This window comes from Podarcis filfolensis (assembly GCF_964270895.1).
Source record: "Podarcis filfolensis genome assembly, chromosome: 1".
Taxonomy (NCBI): Eukaryota; Metazoa; Chordata; class Lepidosauria; order Squamata; family Lacertidae; genus Podarcis; species Podarcis filfolensis.
Genome location: NC_139604.1, coordinates 128,523,817 through 128,545,485, shown reverse-complemented (window position 1 = coordinate 128,545,485; position 21,669 = coordinate 128,523,817). Strand labels below are relative to the sequence as shown.

The 21,669-nt window shown below is 40.6% G+C and overlaps 1 protein-coding gene and 1 long non-coding RNA gene across 3 annotated transcripts in view; one reads left to right on the top strand and one right to left on the bottom strand.

Annotated features, from left to right (window-relative positions):
• LOC310766573 overlaps window positions 1-21,669 on the top strand; it is a 123,015-nt gene that overhangs the window by 5,973 nt on the left and 95,373 nt on the right. The window contains exon 2 of the long non-coding RNA XR_014550264.1: window positions 18,717-19,110. This is a non-coding gene — a long non-coding RNA (uncharacterized lncRNA). The remainder of the gene's footprint in view (window positions 1-18,716; window positions 19,111-21,669) is intronic.
• LOC310765360 (potassium channel, subfamily K, member 16-like) overlaps window positions 4,203-21,669 on the bottom strand; it is a 44,657-nt gene continuing 27,190 nt past the window's right edge. Inside the window, exons 1-6 of one of the 2 annotated variants that reach the window (XM_083620206.1) lie at window positions 17,201-17,349; window positions 15,304-15,504; window positions 9,758-9,881; window positions 7,657-7,820; window positions 6,503-6,665; window positions 4,203-4,465 (exon numbers count right to left, since the gene is read on the bottom strand). In XM_083620206.1, the coding sequence (XP_083476332.1) occupies window positions 4,305-4,465; window positions 6,503-6,665; window positions 7,657-7,820; window positions 9,758-9,881; window positions 15,304-15,498 (807 nt within the window). In that variant the 5' untranslated portion in view covers window positions 15,499-15,504; window positions 17,201-17,349 and the 3' untranslated portion in view covers window positions 4,203-4,304. Of the gene's footprint in view, window positions 4,466-6,502; window positions 6,666-7,656; window positions 7,821-9,757; window positions 9,882-15,303; window positions 15,505-17,200; window positions 17,350-21,669 lie in introns of those variants that run through there. The other variant, XM_083620207.1, reaches the window with a different exon arrangement.

Genomic DNA, 21,669 nt, shown 5'->3' with positions numbered 1-21,669 from the left:
GCGTTTTCAGGTTGCATCCCGCGGTGACCCGGAAGTACTGGAAAGGGTTACTTCCAGGTTTTGGCACTCACGCATGCGCAGACACACAAAATGATATGACGTGCATGCGCAGAGGCAGCGAATCGCAAACCGCGCACGCGGGTTGCGTTCTGCTTATGTTGTGAACGGGACTCCGGAACGGATCCCGTTCACAACCAGTGGTACCACTGTATAGAAATTACATTTGGCGCCACTTTCAAATCAAAGTCCAACTTTGACAAGCCTTTATCTCCTGGCCATGCTAGGCACATCACAAGGGGGTTGTGAGACTGTGTGCACGTTATTGAATTGCCTTTATTTGGGGCATCTTCTGTTACTGCACGAAGCGTGTGTTGCTGCCACCTGTGCACTTATAGCAAAGCTATATTTAGACTATCTTCTTTATGGTGTATTTTTTTCTTTGTCTTCCAGTGGAGGCCTGAGGTCTTAAGCATTCAGAATTCCCCACTCTTTGTCCAAACAAGTGCCAAGAGATCTTGGCTGTCCTCATTTTCAACTTCGCTCCGATTATACTATGACCCTAAAAAGGCTGCGAATTCAGGGATGAAAAAGAGTGGGGTGGAAAAGGTAGGCATACGCAGAAGGGGTTTTTTTTTCTCTCAAACTTTTTTTTTTATAAATCATATTTTATTAATTTTCCATACATTTATACCACTTTAACAATTTGCATTAAACTTTTCGGTTTTTTGACTTCCTTCAGCTTCTCTGCCAATCATTCAAATTCTAATTTTTTTAAATACACATTTCCAAATTTTAGTATTGCCTTTATACCTACCCCCCTCTTATATTTTGCTTTTTTACAATATTTCTTATTCTGTTACAGAGCTTCTTTAAATGCCACTAACGTTATTCCGTTATCACTTATACATTCCCAGTATTCTGCCAATTTTCTCCAGTCCTCGATGAATTTTTGATCTCGTTGATATCTAATCTTCCCAGTCAGTTTATCAAGTTCTGCATAGTCCATCAGCTTCGTTCTCCATTCCTCCAACGTTGGTATTTGTTCTTGTTTCCATTTCTGGGCCAGTAGTATTCTTGCCGCTGTCACTGCATATTGGAAAATTTTATAGTCCTTTCTGTTTATTTCATTACCAACAATTCCTAAGAGAAAAGCCTCTGGTTTCTTGACAAATGTATATTTCAACATTTTTTTCAGCTCATTATATATCAACTCCCAGAAGCTTTTCACTTTCTTACATTCCCACCACATATGAAAAAATGTACCATCTTTTTCTTTACATTTCCAACACTTCTTACATGTTTTGTACATTTTTGCAAGTTTTACTGGTGTAATATACCATCTATATATCATTTTCATAACATTTTCCTTTAATGCAGTACATGCAGTAAATTTAATACTTTCATTCCATAGTTTTATCCAATCGTTAAATTGTATATTGTGTCCAGTATCTCTGGCCCATTTTATCATAACTGATTTAACTTCTTCATCCTTTGTATGCCATTCCAACAATATCTTATACATTTTGGATAGGATTTTATATTCATTATTTATTATTTCTATTTGAAATTTAGAATCCTTCTCTGCATATCCATATTCTTTAAAATCTTTCTTAAACATTTCATTTATTTGGAGATAATGTAACCAATCATACACAAACTCTTTCACTTCTTCATAGGGTTTCATTTTCCATTTCCCCCCTTCATTAATCAAATTTCCATATGTAATCCAATTCTTTCTCATATTAATTTTTTTAACAGTCATAACCTCTAACGGAGACAACCAGTGTGGAATTTTTGCTTCCAGTAGGTTTTTATACCTCTCACATATTTCTTTTAATGGTCCTCGGAAAATGTGGTTTCCAAAACCTCTATGGATTTTCTTCTTTCCTGCCCATAAATACGCGTGCCATCCAAATCTATTATCAAATCCTTCCAAATCCAACAACTCTGTATTTTCTAATTTTATCCATTCCTTTAACCAACAGAGACATGAGGCTTCATAGTACAATTTCAAGTCTGGCAAGGCGAAGCCTCCTCTTTCTTTTGCATCAGTTAATAACTTAAATTGAATTCTTGGCTTCTTCCCCTGCCAGATATACCTTGAAATCACTCTTTGCCATTCTTTAAAAACCCCAGTCCCCTTGATTATTGGAATCGTTTGATACAAAAACAATAGTTTTGGTAACACGCTCATCTTTATCGTTGAAATCCTTCCCCAAAATGATAGTTTCATTCGTCCCCACACATCCAAATCTTTCTTTATCCCATTCCACACTGGTGTATAATTATTCTGATATAAATCTATATTCTTGGGGGTTATCCAAATACCTAAATATTTCACCTTTTTCACCACCTCTATACCAGCTTGTTGCTGTATATTTTCTATCTTATCTAGATCCATGTTCTTAACAATTATTTTAGTCTTTTTCTTATTCAGTATAAATCCTGCCACTTGGCCAAATCTCTCTATCTCCATAAGTATATTTTTCATACTTTCCAAAGGATCTTCCACCGTTATGACCAGATCATCGGCAAAGGCTTTCACCTTATATTCGTTCCGGCCTACTGCAACCCCTTTTATTGCCTCATTTTCTCTTAGTGATTTTAGAAAGACCTCCAGTACCATGATGAATAACAATGGTGAAAGTGGACATCCTTGTCGCGTACCTTTAGATATCTCTATTTCCTCCGTGATCACATTGTTTACAATTAATTTAGCTTTCTGCTCGGTATAAATTGCTTTTATTCCATTGAGAAATTCCTTCCCTACCTCCATATGTTCTAAACTTTTTAACATAAAGTCCCAAGATATGTTGTCAAAGGCCTTTTCTGCATCAACAAATATTAACATAGCTTGTTTCTCATTTCTGGCAGTCAGATATTCCAAAATGTTAATTATATTCCTTACGTTATCTCTCATCTGTCTGCCAGGTAGGAAACCCGCTTGATCCTTATGTATAATATCTTGCAGTATTTTTTTTATCCTTTTCGCCAAAATACTTGCGAAGATTTTATAATCTGTATTAAGTAGTGAAATAGGCCTATAGTTTTTTACTTGTGTTAAGTCAGAATCTTGTTTTGGAATAAATGTAATAAATGCTTCCTTCCATGTTTCCGGAATTTCTCTTTCTTTAAGAATATTGTCCATAACTTCTTTCAGAGGCACCGATAGGATGTGTTTCATCTCTTTATAATATCTTGCTGTAAATCCATCAGGTCCTGGACCTTTCCCTTTTTTAAGTTCTTTTATAGCCTCTTTTATTTCATCTAATTCAATTGGGGTGTTCAGCAGAAGGGGTTTTTCCTTCTGGTGGCAGCTGGACAGTCAATACCGTGGAACGGGAAAAGTGACCCAAGCAAAAGCACAGATCCCTTCTCCCCAGAGATGCATTCGCACACACTTCACTTGGTAGTACCTCAGGACATTCTTTCCTCTCAAAATGTTCCAAGAGCTTTCTCCTGCAATTCCATATTTCAGGGGCGGTTATACTTCAGTGATGGCCAACTCCCAGTTTGGGAGCTTGAAAAATTCCACCCCCCTCACTTTACATGGGGACCCTTTGTCTGTCCTGATGTTGGACGAAAATGCCCCTTAGAATCATGGAAACATAGAGCTGCAGAGTTGGAAGGGGTTCCAAGGGGCATCTAGTCCAACCCCCTGCAATGCAGGAATCTCAACTAAAGCATCCAGGACAGATGGCCATCCAACCTCTGCTGAAAAACCTTCAAGGAAGGAAAGTCCACCACCTTCCGAGGGAGCCTGTTCCACTGCTGAACAGCTCTTACTGTCAGAAAGTTCTTCCTGATGTTTAGTTCAAATCTCCTTTTTTGTGACTTACAGACATTGGTATAAGTTCTCCCTTCCAGTTCAGGTGAGAGCAAGCATGCTCCCTCTTCCATGTGACAGCCCTTGAGATATCTCCCCCAGTCCCCTCTTTTTCAGATTAAAAATACCCAGCTCCTTCAACCACTCCTCATAAGGCTTGGTTTCCAGACTCTTGATCATCCTGGTTGCTCTCCTCTGCACACGTTCCAGTTTTGAGAATCCAATTAAGACCCTCCCTCCCTCTCTTGGTTGCAGAATACCCGGCTATTTCACAGTTTATTAGGAACTGCATAACCTAAAGAGCAACTAGTGAGTTTTTAAGGAATCAGCAGGCTGCCACAATGGCATAAAATTATAAAAAGCTCAACCGAAGTCCTTGAGTGCAACTGATTTTTATGTCAGTCTCCACCTGAATGAAATGATAAATTCTTCTCCAGTGGACATGTAGCAGACTGACTCCTTTGGGGTGGTGTTATTTTTACCCTCTACTGTCTTTTTGTGAGCTTGGTTTTGGATCCACAGGTGCCAGGAATGAAGATACCAGTTCAAACAGCACAGCTATCCAGGCCAGACCAATGATGATCCAAATGGCTGAGAGCAGCCGGTAGCCCAGAAAATAGGTTCTGTCCTGCTTCTTCCCTGGAGACACAGAGAAAAGCAACAATAATGTGTGAAGAGGTGATTTAAAGGACCCGCCAACTCAGTTTATCCAGACCTCATTAGGTCATGTTCACACCATACGTTTAAAAGACATTTCTACCACTGAATTGTGGGAAGATGAACACAGGAAGCTGCCAATGTCCTTATTATTGCCTATTCATGATGGTTTGGGCACATGATGCTGTTTGAGCCTATAAAAGCTTTGGTGTGGTTGCGCTACCACATTCCCAATCAGTGCACATCCTGTAAATTCCTGCATATATATATAAGGTAAAGGGACCGCTGACCATTAGGTCCAGTCGTGACCGACTCTGGGGTTGCGGCGCTCATCTCACTGCATTGGCCGAGAGAGCCGACGTACAGCTTCCGGGTCATGTGGCCAACATGACTAAGCCACTTCTGGCGAACCAGAGCAGCACACGGAAACGCTGTTTACCTTCCCGCTGGAGCGGTACCTATTTATCTACTTGCACTTTGACGTGCTTTCGAACTGCTAGGTTGGCAGGAGCTGGGACCGAGCAATGGGAGCTCACCCCGTCGCAGGGATTCGAACCATCGACCTTCTGATCGGCAAGTCCTAGGCTCTGTGGTTTAACCCACAGCACCACCTGCGTCCCATATATATATATATATATATATATATATATATATATATATATAATATAATAAATAATAATAATAATAATAATAATAATATAATGGGGGTGGAGTTGCAGTTCCAACCAAGAGAAAGGTGCAAAATCACTGTCCAGTAAAACATATTGAGCATTTTCCTTTCTTTCATGTTTGATGCATCCAGCCCAACGCTCTGCAATGCAGGAATCTCAGCTAAAGCATCCATGACAGATGGCTATCCAACCTCTGCTTAAAATACCCCAGGGAAAGAGAGTCCACCACCTCTCAAGGGAGTCTATTTGCACAGCCGAACCACTCTTACTGTCAGAAATTTTTAATGAATGTTCAGTCAGAATCTCGTTTCTTGTAACCTGAAGCCATTGGTTTGAGTCCTACCTTCAAAAGCAGGAGAGAAGAAGCATGCTCCCTCTTCTATGTGACGGCCCTTAATATATTTGAAGATGGCTATCATATCTCCTCTCAGTCTCTTCTTTTCCAAGCTAAACATAGCCAGCTCCTTCAACCATTCCTCATAAGGCTTGGTTTCCAGACTCTTGATCATCTTGGCTGCCCTTCTCTACACATGTTCCAATTTGTCAACAGCCCAGAACTGGACCCAGTATTCCAGATTGTCAGATTGTTCTGACCAAGCAGAATAGAGTGGTACTATTCCTTCTCTTGATCTGGACACTGTACTTCTGTTGATGCAGCCTAGAATACCGTTAGCTTTTTTTTTCTACTGCATCACATGGTTGACTCATGTTAAGCTTGTGGTCCACCAAGACCCCTAGATCCTTTTCACATGTACTGTTAGTAAGCCAAGTGTCCCCCATCCTACATTTGTGCAGCTGCTTCTTCCTGACTATGTGCAGAACCTTACATTTGTCCCTATTGAAATGCATTTTGTTAGCTTGTGCCCAGTTCTCCAATCTGTTAAGGTCATTTTGAATTGTGATTCTGTCTTCTGTGGCATTAGCTACTCCTCTGAGTTCAGTGTCATCTGTACATTTGAGAAGCATCCTCTCAGTACATTCAACCAAGCATTTATAAAGATGTTGAACAACAACAGGTCCAGAACAGAACCTGGTGGCACCCTACTTGTCACTTTTTTCCAGGATGTCAAAGAACCATCAATTACTCTTTGGGATAGCTTCTGTAAATCTGGAGCTGTTCCTGGAAAATAGGGATACTTGGAGGGTCTGTACTTGAGAAACTTAAAATATAGTTTGGGTTCCAAATTATAATCATTGCAAGTCATCTTTTGTATGAAACCTGAACTGAGCTTTCATATTCTTCAGTCGAGCAGATTGGTTCCCACTAGTACCTTGAGGCCACAGATGACCTAGCTTTATCTCTAAAACCAGTTAAGCTCACAATATGAAAGTATTTTGAAAGCCTTACCAATTAGATAGTCTCCAAAACCAATGGTGCTGAGTGTAATAAATGTAAAATAGATAGCTTCATAATAACTCCAATCCTCCACCCGTTGAAAGAGGAATGATGGCAAAATAAGAAACACTATAATTCCCATAGTCACGAACAAGATAAAATATCTTGCTGAATTCTAAAAGATAAAGAAAAAAAGAAAAGAAATAAGGTAGGTTTGATGCAACAGAGCTCAGTTTTCTTGGCTTCCAGCCATGCACAGGGATTTTAGGCTGCATTAACAGATAAATAACAATAATTCCATCCTAGTTAGACTTCATCTGGAGCACAATACCCAGTTCTACATTCACATGCAAGTGCTTGGTTCACATCTATTCACTGGGAACCTACATCCTTTTCTTTTGGATTGCTGTGTAGGTAAGCTACAGTCTAGGAACCTCCTTTTAAATTTCTCCAAGACAGGCTCCAGGAGAGGAGATGGTGGCTGCTTTGGCCACAAACTAAGGCATGGTTTGGCTTAGCATTTTGTCCAAACCCAAGCTGTAAACAAAACAGAAACCTTTGTTTTAGAAAGAGGCAAGTATCTAAAAGCCTTGGTCTGTCGTAATCCCGTGTTAACATGGCAAACTTGATTTTCTAAACCTTGAAAAAAATGGTGATGATGCAATTTTTGTTCACTTGTACGTTGTTGCACCCTTGCACCCACGAACATTTTGGAGAGTTAAATAAATTCCATGAATTTGAGAAGATATATTTTGCAAATTTATCCCAGAGCCATTTTCACTAAATGCAAACAGCTGTGTTCCAAAAAATCTGTGCTTCTTGAAACAAATAATTTGGGGAGTTTCTCTCATTCCTATTTGAAGGCAGAGCTCGAGTTTATCTTCCTCATTTAATTAGAGGGCACATGTCTATTTTTTTCTTATCTTCCTACTATTATAGAAGCAGCTAATTATATATGTATATGTATATGAAATATAATAGATATAAGAAGAGCCCTGCAGGAACAGGCAAGGGCCCTTCTAGTTGAGGATTCTGTTCTCATCGAAGCTGACCAGATGCCCACAGGAAACCTGCATACAGGACCCGAGTGCAGCAGCAGTCTATGTTGGCCTCAGTCTTGTGACTGCTAGATTAGAAACCATCTCTAGATAAAGTAACTGAATTACCTTGTTTTCTTTCCCATGCACTTTCTCTGCACAGCTTTCAAAGACTCCTGAGACTAAAAAGCCAATATAGTTCAAGCAGAGGAGGCAGAAGGGGATTCCAAAGAGAGCAAAAATAACACAAAAGATCTGACCTTCTTTCGTTTGGGGACAGAGGTTTCCATAGCCTGTTGTAAGATTAAGAAAGAGTTGCAAAGTCAGCAACTGTTGATTTGCCAATTACCTTCAGATTTTTCAGTTCTTCAAAATTTGTGATACAGTTACTGGATTAAAAATGAATTACAAAATACTTATTTCTTTTGGGATAAATTTAGAAAAGTATTTGATGATATGTCTTTGGTGATGAAATTGGGCATGCAAGGAGCGTCTTAGATAGAGGAACCACCATCGTGCCCAGATACCCCATAATAGCCCTGAAGGTAAGTCTTCAGGGCATCTGCAGTAAGGAGGGAAAAGAGTTCCTCCATTCGTCACCATCAGTTGGCTAGAATCAGTTGCAATTCCCAAGTCCCTAAATTCTTTCAAGAATGCTCTAAGAATATGATTTCTTTCAATTGCGGTGTGACCTGACCTGATCAGTATGCCCAGGTGAGAGCTGGGATGGATAAGGGTTAAACTCTGCCTCTGATAGAGGGCTCTGAATCTTTTCTCCCTTATTCCCACCTTCTTTCCTTCCTTGCTTGCTTCCTTCCTTCTTTGATTTATTTATTTATTTGTTATTTATTGATTGATTTCTCTCTGTGTGTGTTTCTTCTTTTCTTTTACTTTATATCAGTTTGGTTTTTATTGCATTGTATGTTGAAAAGTTTCAATAACTAAGCAGCATACTCCATGCATCTGTAAGGACCAGACTTGAGTTGTTTTCAGCTGAGATCCTATGAAGATTTTGCCAAGCACCAGGAATAATCAGAGAACCAATTAGAAAACTAATAGTATCTACTGATCCAGATTCTCAAGTGGACAGAGTCAAGAAATGAAGCCTCCTGGGATACCTCAAGTTCAGAAGCTGAGAAACAGATAAGCCCTTTTCTTGGGTCTCAGAAGCTGCAGCTTTATGGCCTGAACTCGAAGTGCAGATTAGTTTATCCCTAGCACACTTGAATCAACAGTTTGTGCTTCACACCAGAAAGCTTCACTAGAGCTTTCCAAACTGTGTGTCGCGACAAGTTACCGTAGTCTGTCAGCTGCGGTGTGTACTGTAGGTGTGTCATGCAAACGCTACAGAGGGGTTAGTTTAACCACCAGTTTGCTAGTAAAACTGAATTATTGTGTTACAAATTGACGCATGTATAAAAAGTGTGTCATCAACATGAAAAGTTTTGAAAGCTCTGGATTAAACAGTTCTGGATTAAGCTCTGGATTAAAGGGACGCGGGTGGCGCTGTGGGTTAAACCACAGAGCCTAGGACTTGCTGATCAGAAAGTCAGCGGTTCGAATCCCTGCGACGGGGTGAGCTCCCATTCCTCGGTCCCTGCTCCTGCCAACCTAGTAGTTCGAAAGCACGTCAAAGTGCAAGTAGATAAATAGGTACCGCTCCAGCGGGAAGGTAAACGGCGTTTTTGTGCGCTGCTCTGGTTCGCCAGAAGCGGCTTAGTCATGCTGGCCACATGACCCGGAAGCTGTATGCCGGCTTCCTTGGCCAATAAAGCGAGATGAGCACTGCAACCCCAGAGTCGGTCACGACTGGACCTAATGGTCAGGGGTCCCTTTACATTTACCTTTACCTTAATAAGGTAGGTTCTTCCACTCATTCAGTGCATGGTTTTCTGCATCCAGACAAAAAGGGTGTGTGGTTTCTGGTGCATTGTGTAGCTTACTGGAAAGAAGTTGCAATCCTATGCAAATTTATTGGGGAGCAAGTCCCACTGAATGCATAGGGTTGTGCTGAGAGAGACGGATTTGCATTAGGTTGACCCCAGAAGGGTGGGGAATAAATAACTAATCAGGGAATGGTCTTGTTGGGCATACAATAAATGAACTATTTATTTGGCCAGAAAGGGCAAGGCAAAGATGAGGTGTGAAGGATGATGAAGGAGCAAAAGCGAGAGCAGTTGAATGCCCTTCATATTATATTTGGGGAGAAGCCAGAACCAAATGACAGTACCTATTGTGGCTAGCATAGTGCCCACGAAGAAGAAAGAATTAGCGAAATCCCAGCTGCTCCTCTGTTTTTCATGAGGATGGGTTCCTACTGGATCTATTCCCATGTGAACAGCTCTTACCAGTCTCTGCAATTGAAGGCAAGACTCAGTTTGAATATTCCAACAATAAGAATAGCCCCTCCTCTGATTATCACCAGATACCGCTAACCAAAACGCTATGCATTCAGAAGGGAAGTTCTTGTGGATCAGTTTAGCACGTTCTTCCCCCAGTAGCCAGCCCAATGCTCATGGGAAGCCCACAAACGACCTGAGCACAACAGCCCTCCCCTCACTTGTCACCCCCAGTAACTGGTAGGCATAGGGCTTTTGCATACTTAACTTTTTCTCTACTCTTTCCAGGCAAAGGCCCACACTCCAAGGGGTGCTTATTGTGGTTTGCACCAAGCTTTCCCAGTGAAAACTGTGATCTATGTTTGAGTTGTTGAGAGTGATGCAGCGGTTTCACCCTCAAAGCTTAGTGATAAAGTAAACTCCTTACACAAGACTTGAAAACAAGTCTTGACTGGTCAGGATGGCAACGAGGGCATTTTTCAGCAGGAACTCTCTGGAACTCAGTTCTGGCACCTCTCAAGTGGGCGCCTTTGCCATTATAGGAGAAGGAGGGAGGTGTTCATGGTGAGTTCCGGGAACTTCCAGTACCTCTTTTCCTACAAAAAAATAGCTTGATGACAACTGTATAACAAACTATTGTTTATATATCAAGTTCAATACTAAGTGTTTGTCTCCCTTGACCCCAAGAGAGGGTTTGGTCTTCTTGCTCCAAAAACATACTTTTGTAGCAATGCATAAATCATTACCCCTTGGCTTGCCTGTCTTACTAAATTCTTTTGGACACAGTCTGCTTGGAGTATTGGCTCTCCCATATTCTCAGTCAACAAAACAATGGTGAGACTACCCCATCTCACACCCTCTGTTCTAAGACACAAAGACACACTTTTCAAGGCAGTTAACCAAACAATAATTGAGCTTTTCTGTGACCTTGAACAGAGTCACCTGTTTTGCAACTGCTATATGATGTATGTTCTCCTTTCCCCCTTATTATCTTTACAAAATACGTTTCCCAGCAAATACAGAACAGTCCTACCTTGGTTCTCGGACACCTTGGTACTCGGACATTTTGGCTCCCGAATGCCACAAACCCTGAAGTGAGTGTTCCGGTTTGCGAATGTTTTTTGTAAGCCAAAAGTCTGATGCAGCTTCCATGGCTTCTGATTGAGTGCAGGATGCGCCTGCAGCCAATTGGAAGCCACGCCTTTGTTTTCGAACCGTTTCGGGAGTTGAATGGACTACCGGAATGGATTAAGTACAATAACCAAGGTTCAACTGTACAAATATTTAAAAAAACCCACACTTTATAGCTGAATTGGAGGAAACATAAATTTGGGTTTTCCGTGGCAATGATTCAGCTTTTCTGTGACCTTGATCGGAATCACTTCTTTTGCAGCTACTATGTGACGTATGTTCTTCTTTCCCTAAATTATTCTTTGCAAAATACAGTACGGTACAACAACAAATATAATAATAATAATAATTTTTATTTGTACCCCACCCATCCCGGTTTAAAAACCGGGCTCAGGGCAGCTAAAAACAATAACAGCTAAAAACATTGATTAAAATGTGACTTATTGACTTTAAAACTCTGAAGGAAGTCTGTAATGAGATTTTGGAAGGGAAAAAGGCACCAGAATCGTGGAAAGAGGCGTACATTACACTTATACCGAAAACAGAGACTGAAAAGACCCAACTTAAAAACTACCGTCCCATATCCTTATTAAATGTGGATTACAAATTTTTTGCTGACATTTTGGCCAAGAGATTGAAAAGAGTATTGATTGAAGAGATACATAAGGACCAAGCGGGCTTTCTGCTAGGAAGACATATATCTGACAATTTGAGGAATGTAATCGACATTTTGGAAAAGCTAGATGTGGATATAAATACTAAAGCTGTTTTGATATTTGTGGACGCGGAGAAAGCCTTCGACAACATTTCTTGGAGTTTTATGAAAAAGAATCTACAGGGTATGGGGTAGGCCAAGGTTTTGAAAATGGTATAGGTGCAATATACTCTGAACAAAAGGCCAAATTAATTGTAAATAATGTGGTTACGGAACAATTTAAGATTGAAAAAGGGACACGACAAGGATGCCCAATTTCCCCTTTACTTTTTATATCGGTCCTGGAGGTTTTGCTGAATATGATTAGAAGGGACCGGTTGGTTAAAGGTATACAGGTCGGAGTTAAACAGTATAAATTGAGAGCATTTGCAGATGATCTAGTTTTGACGTTACAGGAGCCAGAATCTAGTACTAAAAGAGTTTTAGAACTAATTCAAGAATTTGGTCAGGTGGCAGGATTTAAATTGAATAAGACCAAAACTAAGGTTTTAGAGAAAAATATGACATTGTTTGAAAAAGAGAAATTTCAGAATGAAACAGGTCTGTCTGTGGTGAGGAAGGTGAAATATCTGGGGATTAACATGACATCTAAAAATGGGAACTTATTTAAAAATAATTATGAGAAATGCTGGTCAGAAGTGAAAAAAGATCTCGAAATATGGTCAAATTTGAAGCTCTCCTTGATGGGTCGAATAGCAGCTATAAAGATGAATGTATTGCCTAAAATGTTGTTTTTGTTTCAAACATTACAAATTGTGGACAAGATGGAATGTTTTAAGAAGTGGCAGAAAGATATTTCTAAATTTGTCTGGCAGGGCAAGAAGCCTAGGATAAAATATAAGATTTTAACTGATGCAAAAGAAAGGGGTGGCTTCGCCCTGCCAGACTTCAGACTCTATTATGAGTCAGCAGCATTCTGCTGGTTGAAAGACTGGCTGCTTCTTGAAAACACAGACATTTTGGACTTAGAAGGTTTTAACAATGTTTTTGGATGGCATGCATATTTGTGGTATGACAAGGTTAAAGCTCACAAAGTGTTTAAAAATCACATTGTTAGGAGATCTTTGTTTAATGTTTGGACTAGATATAAGGATTTACTGGAAAACAAAACCCCAAGGTGGTTGTCACCAATGGAAGCGAAAGCTCAGAAAAAACTCAATAAGGAGGCCAGTTGGCCAAAATATTGGGAAATTTTGGAGCAAGAAGGAGATAGACTGAAATTGCAGAGTTTTGAGAAATTAAAAAACAAAGTCCGAGACTGGTTACATTATTTTCAGATAAGGGAGGCATACAATTTGGACAGGAAAATTGGCTTCCAGGTGGAAAAATCTAAATTAGAAACAGAAGTGCTAGAACCTAAAACTAAAATCATGTCAAAAATGTATAACTTGCTGCTGAAATGGAATACACAGGATGAAACGGTTAAGTCAGCTATGATTAAATGGGCACAAGATCTTGGACATAACATCATGTTTGCTGATTGGGAACAGTTATGGACCACAGGTATGAAATTCACGGCATGTAATGCCTTAAGAGAGAATATTATGAAAATGATATACAGGTGGTACATAACCCCAGTCAAGCTTGCAAAAATATATCACTTGCCCGATAATAAATGCTGGAAATGTAAGGAAGTTGAAGGTACATTCTTTCACCTATGGTGGACGTGCCCAAAGATTAAGGCCTTCTGGGAAATGATTTATAATGAAATGAAAAAGATACTTAAGTATACCTTCCTGAAAAAACCAGAGGCTTTTCTCTTGGGCATAGTCGGCCATCTGGTGCCAAAGAAAGACAGAATTTTCTTTATGTACGCTACAACGGCAGCAAGAATACTTATAGCAAAGCACTGGAAGACTCAGGATCTACCCACTCTGGAAGAATGGCAGATGAAGTTGATCGACTGTATGGGACTGGCAGAAATGACCGGCAGAATCCGCGACCAGGGAGAAAAGTCAGCAGAAGAAGATTGGAAGAAATTTAAGGACTATCTACAGAAATATTATAAAATTAATGAATTTTGAAAAGATGTTGGTTTGAACTTTGGTGGGGACTAGCTGTTATGATAAAGATAATGGGGATTATAATGGTTTATGTTATTAAATTTTTTTTAAAAAAGCTGAATGGAAAATAAGGTTTTATTTTAAAAGGAATGTTAAGAGATTAGGATTTGCTGAATTAATAAGGTGAACTAGAGAACAAGAAGGGGAGGTATGAGGAAGTCAAAGAAATATGTGATTGAAAAACTGTTATTGAAACTGAATTGTTTTTAATATTTTTCTTTTTCTCTTTTTTGTGTTTATATAAAATTGGAAAATCTAATAAATATTCATTTAAAAAAAAAGATTAAAATGTGACTTATTAAGAGCATAAAACAGCATAGAATACAACATAAAATGCAGCATCAATATCAATAAAATTCAAAAATTCAGGGGTCATTTTTTGGGGGGAAAACCCCAGTCAGTAGACATCGATTGATCACCAGGGCTAACTGGCCAAGTTGGTCCTACTAGGGCCAGCAAGGAGACCAAGGAAGAATTTAAATGTGGGGGTCCCACAAAGGGTTTCTTCACAGAAGAATAAAGGGAAAAGAGAATAGAGGATCAGGCTAATTCAGATTGAAGGCCAAGCGGAATAACTCTGTCTTACAGGCCCTGCAGAAGGAGATTAAGTCCTGCAGGGCCCTAGTCTCAAGGGACAGAGCATTCCACCATGTCGGAGCCCTCACTGAAAAAGCCCTGGCCCTGGTGGAACATAGTCTGGCTTTCTTAGGGCCCGGGACCTTTAAGCTATTATTCATGGACCTTAGGGTCCTCTGTGGGTAAGTACGAGGGTCCAAGGCTGCATAGGGCTTTAAAGGTCAAAAAACAGCACCTTAAACCCGATCCTGTACTCCAACAGGAGCCAGTGCAGCTGGTAGAGCACTGAGTGAATATGCTCCCATGGCAAGGACCCCATAAGGAGCCTCGCTGCAGCATTCTGCATCCACTGGAGTTTCTGGGACAGTTTCAAGTGCATCCCCGCGTAGAGTTACAGTAGTCAAGCCTGGAGGTGACCGTCGCATGGATCACTGTGGCCAGGTTGGAGCGGGAAAGGTAAGGGACCAACTGCTTCATACGGTACAAATACTAACAAAAACCTGCTCCTTATAACTGAATCAGAGCAAACGTCAATTTGGGTTTACAACGGATTGCCGTTAACAAGCTGGTTTTCACGAGGAAAGCCCCAGAGTAATGAAATGGTGCTCAGACACGGAGCTTTAAATCATAGCCAGGCCTGGAGAGAGTGGAGGAAAGCTCAGTGTGGAGAAGCCCATGTTGCCTCCAACAGTGTTGGCAGAACAGAGCCATAATGGCTAGTAGTCAGTCCTTGTCTTATCCTCCCAACAATTTGCCTAATCCTCCATGGAGATAAATTTTCACATGCAGAAAGAAGGGTGAGTCCTTATGGCTTTATGCTGGCCACTGATTTGGTCCCCACCTCAATTCCCACCTCCTAAACTGTATTCCCCCCGTATATACTTTCTGGCCTCTTAACCTCTGGTGTCATGCCATGGTCATCCCTTTCAGTCTTGCTAAAGTAATGCCTTACCTGTATAAATACCTCCACCTCTTCTGGGCTGAGAGCGGTGTAGTTCGAAAAAAATTCCTCTTTCATGTGAAAAATTGCTTCTTCTATTCTTTTGTGGTGATCGTTTTCCAGAAGCTCGAAGACGAAGGCACCCATCACCATGTAAGTCATGTAGCCAGCCAGCAGTAGGACGCCCTGTGCCCTGCTCACAAACATGTTGTTCTGTGTAGGAATGAGATCCAAGGAAGAAGTAGACACAAGAACAACTATAGTTTAGTCAGCAAGTCCATATTTTTCTTGACCCAGACTCAAGCGTACAGCCCCATAGCTGGGCACTCTCCATAGCTGGGCCCAAGCTAACCAAATGAATTTCAGTAGGGACAAATGTACAGTTCTGCACTTAGGCAGGAAGAACAAGATGACTTACTAGCAGTACATGTGAACAGGATCCAGGGGTCTTGGTGGACCACAAGCTTAACATGAGTCAACAGTGTGATATTAATACCATGAGATTTATCTAAATTAGCCTCATTAAACATCAACAAAATATATCATGAGGTATCAGTGGATATCAACAAATGGCAGTCATTGAACCTGACTTTGTGGGGGAAAGTCAGTGCTCTTAAAATGAACATAATAGCTAGACTAGTTTATATCTTAAGAGGAATTCCAATTCATATACCAAGAAATGGTTGTATGGAAGAGGTGGATGAATTTGGGTATATTAATGTTAGACCAGCTGATAAATAAAGAGGCTGTATTTTATATATATTCTGTTTTAGGAGACAAATACAGATTACCTACAAATGCTCAATGGCAATATCTCCAGATAAAACGCTTGCTAACCACCATCTACAGACCAGCAGCTTTTACAGCCTCAGAGAACCCAGAGATATTGAAGCAGTTAATTAATTCTCATGCAACAAAAAAGGGCCATCAACATATATAAATCTTTGTTACTAGCAAACCAATTTGATATACAGGTATTGAGGGAGGGATGGAATAAAGAATTAGAGACCTCAGTTTTCACCTCACAGTGGGAAACTCTTTTTAAGTGCTTTAACAGGGGTTCTCTGGACCTTAAATTGAGGTTCATGCAACAAAAAATAATATTTTGAATATACTGGACCCCATTACATTTGTTTTAAAAAAGGGCTATCTAAGGTATCTAACTGTTGGAGGTGCAATCAGTACAATGCTTCCCCAAAACCTATGTGTTTTTCATTGTCCTATATTGAAAGATTTTAGGCAGAAGGTAACAGAAACTATCAACAGAACTGTACGGAATAATCTTACATTTACAGTGCAAAATATCCTTTTGAATTATATACCCAGCACATGGAACCTTACAAAAGGAAAATATGAGTGGAGTTTCCGTGCCCTTACCAATGGCAAAAAGACGGATACTGATGAATTGTAAAAATAAAAAATGAGGCTTCCTTCTACCTTGCATTGAAGACAAACTTGCATAATATGAACAACTTGTATATAAATGCAAACTTGCCATGGATAAATTCAAGGATATTTTGAATCCATTCTTACAAATACCATAATAGGTTAAAATTAAAAAATAGTCCAGTAGCACCTTAGAGACCAACTAAGCTTGTTCTAGGTATAAGCTTTTGTGTGCATGCACACTTCTTCAGATACACCAGATACACATACTTCAGATACACATCTGAAGAATGTTTTGGACATGCAGTTTTAGGAACATTGCATGTCCAACACATTTTCCCTTTCCGGGTTTGGTTTGTTTTTTTTAAGAAATACAGTTCATTGGGAAACATGGAGGGAGAAAACCAGGAGGCTTTGTCCAGGTGGAGCTAGTGTGTTTTCCGACATCCATAACCAGCCCAGGGGTCATTTGGAGGAGGGAATTGAAAAGAGGGGAGAGGTCTTTGCTTGGCTCCTCACTCACCCTGACAGAGTCCTTCGAGTCCAATTCTTAAATTATCCACTTCATCAACTCCCAGTATTTGATGGGAGAGTCTCAGTGGCTTCCTTTCACTGGGTAGCTATTTGGGAGGAGCAGCTTAACCCCCTCCCCCATGGGCTCTATGAGGTCATGAGTACATTCCCCTCTTTTGCTTAGCTGGTCCTCTGTGAGGTCACCACCTCTGTACCCGCTGGGCTGCTGATAGCCTCTGTAGGTCTGAGAGGCTGGTGGGAAGATCAGCCCACAGTATTTTAGAAATGTATAGGGAGCAAGCTCTGATGAGCAATGGGAATGCTCATCAGATTTGCAGATGGCACCAAACTGGGAGGGTAGCTAATGCCACAGCAAAAAGAATCAGAATTTAGGGTTGCCATTTGTCCTCTTTTTCCAGGACCCGTCCTCTTTTTCATGGGCAGAGTCATCATAGCAATCCATAGTTAAAAGCAGAAGTCAACAAATGTGTCCTCTCTTTTGCAACCCAACATTGAGCCCCAGCTAACAAAATGAATTTCAATGGGGACAAATGTCAGGTTCTGCACTTAGGAAGAAAGAACAAGATACACAAATATAGGATGGGGGGCACCTAGTTTATTGGCAGTACATGTGAAAAGGATCTAGGGGTTTTGGTGGACCACACACTGAACATGAGTCAATAGTGTGATGCAGCAGCAAAGCTAATGCTATTGTTTAACCCTCAGAATGAATAAATGCTAGGATTTTGATTGATTGGGATATGGATTAAAATACAAACTGCAGAGCTGTTCCAGACAGAGAATTCCTGGGCCTGCTTATGGAAATAAACCTCGTTGACCTACAGCTATCTAAGAGTACAATAGGAGCCATTAACAATGCAAGGGAACTTCCCTTTTGCCCCTAAACGTAAAGGACCCCTGGCAGTTATGTCCAGTCGCGGACGACTCTGGGGATGCGGCACTTATCTCGCTTTACTGGCCGAGGGAGCTGACATTTGTCCGCAGACAGTTTTTCCAGGTCATGCGGCCAGCATGACTAAGCCGCTTCTGGTGAAACCAGAGCAGTGCACGGAAATGCCATTTACCTTCCTGCCAGAGGGGTACCTATTTATCTACTTGCACTTTGACGTGCTTTTGAACTGCTAGGTTGGCAGGAGCTATGACCGAGCAATGGGAGCTCACCCCGTCACAGGGTTTCGAACCACGCCCCTAGGTATGAACAAACACTGGGGATTTGGGAAGTTGCCAGGGAGCCTGCTCTGGGGGAAGGCAAGAGGTTTCTGGGAGAAAGAAGGTGGGGGGAAGGAGACATCCATCTTGGAGAGAAAGGCAGAAGGATGCCTGCACTGCTGCCTCTTGAACTGACCATGCCGTAAGAGCTGGACTCCTTCCATGCAGACTGAAGATATAAATAGCTCCATAAACTCTATTTCTTAAAGTACAACAGTTTCCTCTGCGTCTTCTATTCTCCAAAGTGACTCTGGAAGCATAGTGTCCAGATCATGGGAAGTAATAAATGTATCAAGAGATCAAGAATCTAGAAGCCAAGCCTGATGAGGAACGGTTGAAGGAGCTGGATGTGTTTATTCTGAACAGGAGGAAATATGAGAGCCATCTTCACGTTCAGGAGGAGCCAGCCATTGAACTATGCTCAACATAGAGGGTGCCCAGCTGCCTGCCAGCAAATATGGAGGGGGCTGAAGACCCTTCCACCCCTAGAAGTTGGGACGCCTGTCCTAAATCCCATCAGCTGACAGACCATAGGAAACAGCTGACTTAAATCAAGTCAGATCATTGGCTCATCTAACTGAGCATCACCTACACTGGCTGGCAGAAGCTCTCCAGGTTTTTTAGTTTGGAACATTTAGCATTTAAAGCATGTTTCCTGCCACTGAACTGCGACCCTTCCTCATCTCTTGAGTAAAGCAGGATGTAAGAGACCCTAACTACAAGAAGCTGAGCTCTGTTCTTTGGGATGTGTTGCCATTGCTTTCCTTCCTCCTCACGATTGAGAGGAGGGATGCAACAGAGAAATGCCCACCCAAAGGGGTTTGCTAAAACCCCGTGTGAAGGACACAGCTTTGCTTCAGTTTTGCCATTGCTTCTACCTGAGGCTCTGTGCCTCAACCCTTGCGAAAACAGCAAGAAGTCCCCAAAAATGTAGTGTGGTAGGAGAGCTGGGGGGGGAAATCTTATCTGGCAACAAATGTGCTCCTTTGGTTTTAGATTTGCTCCTAGAGCATAATATACATCAGGAGGCTTCGTTTGGTCAGAATATACACCTCCAGAGTTGATGCTAAATACATTGCTCCTGGCAAATGAGCCACCCGAAATGCTAAATGCTGTGAAAATTTGTGTTGTGGACTTTTTATTTATTTATTTTTTATATAAATTTTTATTGATTTTCCAACATGAATTAAAACACTTTACAACTAACAATACATAGACAAACAAACATATAGACACGTATAATTTCATAACCTCTTTTTCTTAAGCCTTATTTCAACGACTTCCCCATACCTCCCTTTTCTGCATCCCTGTTTTAAACTTTTTCAGCAACCCCTAATTTCAATTACTTATGATTCACTTTCTTTAATCCTTTTTCTCTTACCCAATCATTTATCGCTGCAATTCTGTTTTACGATACCCATGACATTTTAGCACTCATTGATTTTACAACAGTTCTTAAGATAAACTTTAAATTTCTTCCAATCTTCTTCCACCGTCTCTTTTCCTTGGTCGCGGATTCTGCCAGTCATCTCAGCCAGTCCCATATAGTCTATCACCTTCGTCTGCCACTCTTCCAGCGTGGGTAGTTCTTGTGTCTTCCAATACTTTGCTAAAAGAACTCTTGCTGCTGTTGTAGCATACATAAAAAACGTCCTATCTTTCCTTGACACCAATTGGCCTACCATGCCCAGGAGAAAGGCCTCTGGTTTCTTATAAAAGGTACACTTGAGAACCTTCTTAATTTCATTATAGATCATTTCCCAGAAGACTTTGATCCTTGGGCACGTCCACCAAAGGTGGTAGAAAGTACCTTCAGTTTCACTACATTTCCAGCATTTATTATTGGGCAAATGATAGATTTTTGCAAGCTTGACTGGGGTCATGTACCACCTATAAATCATTTTCATAATATTCTCTCTTAAGGCATTACATGCTGTAAACTTTATACCGGTGGTCCATAACTGTTCCCAGTCAGCAAACATAATGTCATGACCAATGTCTTGTGCCCATTTAATCATAGCTGATTTAGCCATCTCATCCTGTGTATTCCATTTCAACAGCAAGTTGTACATTCTTGACAAATTCTTAGTATTGGGTTCCAACAATTCTGTTTCTAATTTTGATCTCTCCACCTGAAAGCCAATTTTCCTGTCCTGTTTGAATACTTCATTTATCTGGTAATAATGAAGCCAGTCCCTTACTTTAGACTTCAATTTCTCATAACTCTGTAGTTTCACTTTTCCCTCCTCTTGTTCTATAATTTCCCAGTATTTTGGCCATTTAGATTCCATATTAAGTTTTTTCACTTCCTTAGCTTCCATTGGTGACAGCCACCTAGGGGTTTTGTTTTCCAACAGATCTTTATACCGAATCCAAACATTATATAGTGCTTTCCTAACAAGATGGTTTTTGAAACCTTTGTGAATTTTTACCTTGTCATACCATATATATGCATGCCAACCAAACCTGTTATTAAACCCTTCCAGATCCAAAATGTCTGTGTTCTCAAGAAGTAGCCAGTTTTTCAGCCAGCAAAAAGCCGCTGATTCATAATACAGTTTTAAGTCTGGCAGGGCAAACCCCCCTCTTTCTTTTGCATCAGTTAATATCTTAAATTTTATTCTGGGCTTTTTGCCCTGCCAGACAAATCTAGATATGTCTTTCTGCCACCTCTTGAAACAGTCCATTTTATCCACAATCTGCAATGTTTGAAACAAAAACAACATTCTCGGCAAAACATTCATCTTAATAACAGCGATTCGGCCTAACAAGGAAAGTCTCAAATTTGACCATATTTCTAAATCTTTCTTAACTTCTGCCCAACATTTCTCATAATTGTCTTTAAATAAGTTCACATTCTTAGATGTCAAATTAATCCCCAGGTATTTCACTTTCTTTGCTACCATTAATCCGGTTTCACTATGAAACCTCTCTCTTTCAGCAACTGTTAGATTTTTCTCCAGTACTTTCGTTTTCTGTTTATTCAGCTTAAAACCTGCTACTTGACCAAATACTTGTATTAGCTCTAAAACTCTTTTCGTACTAGTGTCTGGCTCTTGTAAAGTTAATACTAGGTCATCTGCAAACGCTCTCAGTTTATATTGTTTAGCTCCGACCTGAATCCCTTTAACCAGCTGGTCCCCTCTGATCATGTTTAGTAAAACCTCCAAGACAGATATAAAAAGTAATGGGGATATTGGGCACCCCTGTCGTGTCCCTTTTTCAATAGCACCTCAGATCGTATAAATC